At 44.0% G+C, this 6,006-nt stretch overlaps 1 protein-coding gene across 1 annotated transcript in view; it reads right to left on the bottom strand.

The window, feature by feature from the left end:
- Positions 1 to 215: 215 nt before the first annotated feature.
- The window catches only part of LOC132473888 (kin of IRRE-like protein 3), a 57,627-nt gene continuing 51,836 nt past the window's right edge, over positions 216 to 6,006 (bottom strand). The window contains 1 exon segment of the mRNA XM_060074173.1: positions 216 to 5,312. Coding sequence (XP_059930156.1) covers positions 4,842 to 5,312 — 471 coding nt within the window. The 3' untranslated portion in view covers positions 216 to 4,841.

The raw sequence follows: 6,006 nt of genomic DNA, 5'->3' as shown, positions 1-6,006 counted from the left end.
CATCTCGCTCTATCTCTCACTCTCAATCTCCTTCCTGTCATTTCTCTGTGTATTTGTGCAGTGATTTTACGCCACTTGTATTGTATGTTGAGTGTCTGTATGTTTACTTGTTGATTGTGTGGTATACATAGGCCACAATATGGGCCGGAGATGTGAGAAAAGTCCTTTCCTTGCCCGGGTGAGACATGAGAAATGAAATCACAAAGCAAACACCATTTCAAACCATCTTTTTATTCTCCAAATATACAGAGCAAAAGCATCATAGATTCACAAACCTAATACGGGTATATTACAGCATTTTTTTTTCTTTTTCTTACATAGAGAGGGACACTGCCTGAAAATAGTGGTTTAACCAATATCATTTACAAATGTACATTACATTGAGGCAAACAATGGTTATTCTTTTGATAACGTTGTATGAATGAAATGGAAATTAAGTTACTCAGAGCTTGAATATACAGTATTCAGAAGAAAAATATTTGACCTGTTGGATTATAAGGGGTGTAATATATCAACAGTTCAGATCCTGACAAACCTACGATCAAAAGCAAGTACACTAACAAGACTCAAATACATCTGGGTCTGAACTCGCCAGGGATATTTCTGCTGTTCTGTTGCTTTTTTCGCCTAACACTTTTTTTTTCCCATCAGCAACACATTCTCAATGTGAGATGAGAACAAAATTAGTAAAAGAAAAAACGTGTCTGAAAACAGGTACGTGGTAATCGACGGCATTAGTAATAATTTCCTATGAACGTTGGAGTTGGCACTTTCAGAAACATTTTGCAGTGTTTATCACGCTCCGTAGCGGATCAGTGATGAGGAACCAGCATGGCGATGCGTGTAAACCACCCTTAGCGGGCATGGACCCACTCCTTGACGGTCCTTAAGTTTGGCATGATATATGATCAATAATTCTTTCTATTCATTGATTAATTTATTGTTTGATTCAACCAAGCAAGATGTTTGTGTAGAGAGTTCATCATCACAGATGCCCGTATAGCCCAGGGCCATTACCAAACAACTTCAAAACAATATGAGCCTTTTTTCTTGTATCCCCTTCTTTTGGGATGGACACAGACGTTTCGCTGTTGTTGCTGTTTTCTTCTAATTTCTGTTTTTGTACCAGAAAAGAGACAGAACCACATAGGCCTATTGTGTAATTGTTCAGAGTATGGTTGCGTGTATTAATCTATTTGAGCGGCGAGAAAGAGAGTTTGAGAGCATGAGGGTGAGAAAGAGGGAGGGAGGGGGAGGGAGAGAGACAGGGTGGCGGTGAGGAGGGGAGGAATGCAATACTTTGTGGATCAGGGTAGACGTTTTGTAAGAACGCAAAGGAGAGCCTAATGGTAAACTCAGGTTCTTGTCGGAGGTGGGAGTAGTAAACATTTTGGCTAGCTAGCCAACAGATTACAGTATATCCTCCCCTCAGATGGCAAGTTATTAAGGCAGCATGGCGCGCCCTGACTGGCCACGCACCTGAACGCTTTCTGAACCCCTCCTTTCATGTAAAATAATTTAGAAATATTGATTGTTGAAACATCTGTTTGATTCGAGATGCCATTGAAGAAATTATTTTGGAGGTAATTCTTTACCCTTACGTATCGCGTGAAAATTTAGCATGCTTGGTCTTTCAGCACTCCCTTACTTACCATTTACATAACTACAACCATTCCATGGTACATTCCCCATCTGAACTCTTATGGGCTCCACTAAAACAGTTAGGATTGGAGGACATGTTTATGAGGACACTTGCTGACCAACGGCATCTCCACTTTGAATCAAGCCTAAAATGGCGATTAAGAAAAAACACATCATATTATCACAATCTCTTACGCACGTCTAAATCATGGTATGGCAAGTGTTTATTTTGTTTTGTATTTTGTACAGTAAAATAAACATATCATACCCATTGCCTTCCCCATTTCAACTATAAGACACACAGTTCTGCATGTTGAATTATGATAATTGCTCACACAAGCCACATATTTTTTGAAACAACAAGCTGAAGTCTGTATAGGTTTGTAAGAAAGAAAAAAAATAGGACAGAAAGAAAAAAACAAATGACCAAATGATTGTCTGTACAATATTGATGCCGCAGGGAATTGTTCAGCTCTAATACAGTGTGAACGTCTGAGAACAAAAGGAAAAGACGGCTGAAAAATTATATACAGAACGAGGCAGCTTTAGAGATTTATATACAATGCGCTAAGTGCCAAACTGGATTATCAGCATTGAAACAGAGCTTTTTGTCTTAAGCTGTACAATGGTTGCCAATCCACTTGTAAATTGGAGTCCTAGCCACTGCCACTCAAGTGGAAAACCTCGTTCCAATACCTTGAATATAATCATATGTAAAGTGCTTACAGCAAAATCAGCAAGCTTTTGATGGAAATGGCGCGGCCCTTATTCTGACAAGCTGAAAGCCAGGATGTCTTTATCTGAATTTAACTCTCATCCCCTTCAGTCTACCTAATTTTACTGGAAAAATAACAAAACAAGAAACAAACAAAAGATATCTGGAATTGGGATAATGGTTTTGCCGTCCATGAATCGACGAATAGGAAATGACCTCACTGTGAATGACCGTTAAAGAGCAATTTTACTGTATATTGCGTTTCAATGTTTTTTTCCCGGAAATTCTATTCAGTTTTCAAAAATGTAATCATGTACGGTTCAAATTGATTCCATAAAACAGGATTGGACGTGATCTTGAAAGTCTCCAGACATTTGAATAGCTTTTAAATGTTTTCTTTTTGCATGATGGCTGGAATCAATTGATATACAGTATGATACAATCATGGCTGGAGGGCAGACAAAAACTCTGTTAAACGCTCAAAGAGTCACCCTGATCCAACGAGGGCTGGTCACCTAGTGCTTGGAGGAGCAACCTTGAGCTCTAGACACAGGTCATATGTACAATAACAATAGCTTGCATTTGAATGTAGGGACATCTCTCTCTCTTTCTCTCTCTCTCTCTCTCTCTCTCTCTCTCTCTCTCTCTCTCTCTCTCTCTCTCTCTCTCTCTCTCTCTCTCTCTCTCTCTCTCTCTCTCTCTCTCTCTCTCTCTCTCTCTCTCTCTCTCTCTCCTATAAAAGTGTATCAAAGTATTCTGGATCAAATTCTCAAATGAGGATTTCTGTAACGTACGTGCACTTTAATCAGGCCATTTACCATTAAGCAGACACTATAATCCAAAAGAGACTTACAGTCAATTCAGACCTTTTTTTGTATAGTAATTGAGTTCATGTGCACTTGCTCTCAACTAAAATAAATAGTGTCAGTTGAAGAGATGGTAAAGTAAAGATGGTACAAAACAAATAAGAAAATAACTATGTTCACATTAAAGACTCATGCCACCAACATCTGTAATTCTGTTAAATTAACAAAAAAATAAAATAGTAGAAAAGAGTACGGTATAGATATAGAGTGTAAACAGTGGTTTTACTAGCCACACAATAACAAACTCCGCTCAACAATAATGTTTACATTTCGGTTCCCTTGCGGAATATGAGTGATGCTCTGCGACATATACAGGAAAAATCACTTCCTCGTAAAGGGACGTCACATTTTCATCGCCTCTGTGTGTGTTTCTGTGTGTGTGTGTGTGTGTGCGTGTAGGCAGGGTTCTCCTTCCCTGGGGGCAGGAAGTTGTGCCCTTCTATCACAAGAAGATCTGGGAGCAACAAGGAGGATGTAGCTTTATCATTATCGAGGGAAAAAAGATGGAAGGGTCCTCTGTCTTCCTCCTACTGCCACAGTCTGTGACAGTGTCAAGTAGTCAGACCCCTCGAGTCACAAGGCGATTTACACTTCTCATTTGAAGCTGCTCCCAAATGACTCACATCCCAAACTTCGGAAACATTAGGACGCGAGGGAGGAAATGAGAAAATGCATAACACACACTGATATTCCTTTATCTCGCGACGGCAAACGCTAAGTGATGACTCCGGGATTTATTACCACATCCCGGTCGCTCCTATCTGCCTTTTTCCGAGGGGCCCCAGATGCCCGAGGAAATAGGCATCCTCATAATTGTTTGGGAAGTCTGTGGGCACATGTGGAACGTTTCATCTTATTCCACCTACTTAGGAGATGAGGTTTGATAAGCCAGTCGAGCGGAGCCCCATTGTTTTAAGAACGGGAAGGGGGGGGGGGCAGTTTAACAATGTACACACTTCAACATTCAGCATGTGTTTTGAAAAGCAGCCGAAGGATCTCATGATGTTTGCACACGTTCTTACGAGTGTCTCTTCCCCCCATTGACAAGACTCCACGTTTTTCAATGGCAATCGCCCAAATAAGTCTCCCAATACTTCTTCAACCAGAAGGCCTGATTGTCGCGCTCTTGAGAGGACTTTTCCTCCATTCTCCAATTAGGCTCTGTATTGAAATCCCCTCATTTCTGTTGTCTCCGTGTAGTTGGCAATTAACCTCCAAGTGGCACTAATTCCCGTAAGAGGGTTGACAAAAAAAAAAAGGGAAAGAAAAAGAGACCCGGTCAATGAGTAAACTTTGAAGGGGGGGTGTAATGCTTCTTGATCCACTGCTTGGGGGGGGGGGGCATTTAGAAGTCTGATCGACAAGTGAATCAAAGCCGCGACCAGATTATTGTATCTGGCGGCACAAGAAAACACGACAACGATTTACAAACCCGGGTTCATTGAGAAAGTCTTAGTATGACGGAGCCCTGGTGGCCCCGTTGAATTGCGCGGTCGATAGGTAAGTCGTTCCTTACTCGACCGTCCCTTGGGGGGTGGGGTGTTACGGTTGGGGTAGGATGGGGGGGGGGGGAGTGAATGGCGGAGGTGGTTGGCGGGGGGGGGTGGTTGTGTACCGGGTCAAACGTGGGTCTGCATGCGCTTCTGCAGGGGCTTGGTGAGGTCCGAGTTCTGGGACGAGGACTGGGAGTAGTGGGAGGAGGAGGAGGCGGCGGACGCCTTGCTGTCCTTGTCGAACTGCACGTAGCCGTCCTGCTTGCTGTAGCTGCTGACGCTGCTGTCGCACTGCGTGTCGAGGAAGGAGCTGGAGTCGCTCAGCGAGCCCCGCTGGAACTCGCGCTCGCACAGCTCGATGGAGCTGCTGCCCATGCCCAGCACGAAGCGCTGGCTGTAGTCGTACAGGCGGTTGGGGCCCGCGCCCAGGGTGGAGTAGATGTTGGTGAAGGACATGCCCGTGGGCACCCGCTGCTTGCCCAGGGTGCTGCTGGCGCCGGCGGGGTTGCGGGAGGCCTCGGCCGGCGGGTTGCCCGCGACCGCGGGGGTGTGGTGCTCTTTGAAGGTGTTGACGCTGTAGTAGCCGTTGGTGGGGTCCTGTTGTGTGGCGTGGACACCGAGGGAGAGGTTTTGTTAGTCAATGCACACTAACAAAACTGTTGGGAAGGAGATGTTTTTTCTCCTGGTGTTAATTGGGGCAGGGAGACGAGCCGGAGCAGTGTTTTTTTCTCGAGAACAATATATTTGTGTTGGCGCAGAGAAGAGTCAAGGTCAGCCTTGACCTTATGAGAAGCCATATTGCAAACCCGTTGGCCCGTGTCAAAACCGACTTCGATGTACACATCACGGCCCAAGAGATAAACAGAAACAGAAATATTACCAAAGCTCAGAGTTATGATTCTAATTTTGTCAACCTTCCTGCTAACCTCTGAATGTTTTTACCAGCTAATTAGGAGGACCTTGATGATTCATAGTTTGGCATCTCACATGCCAGTAATGGAGCAAAGTTCACTCCATTCCTTACTTTAATTGGACCCATAAGGGTTGGAATGTCTTTAACTTCATGTAGGCCCAGAGTTGGCTTCTAAGGCCACGACTTCCATACTTGTTGTCAGCCTACTGTGCTCCACCAACTACGCTGTTGCCACAGTTTCCGTGAGGGATTCGAGAATTTGCGTGTTTGTGGCTGTGCGACTGCATTTGTGTGTGAATGTGTGCTTGTTGGGTATCTGTGCGTGCATGCGTATATGTGTGTGTGTGTGTGTGTGTGTGTCTGTGTCCGTTTGTGTGT

Source organism: Gadus macrocephalus, chromosome 16 (assembly GCF_031168955.1).
Source record: "Gadus macrocephalus chromosome 16, ASM3116895v1".
In the NCBI taxonomy this organism is placed as follows: Eukaryota; Metazoa; Chordata; class Actinopteri; order Gadiformes; family Gadidae; genus Gadus; species Gadus macrocephalus.
The sequence above is the reverse complement of the archived record's forward strand: the minus strand, read 5'-3'. Positions and strand labels throughout refer to the sequence as shown.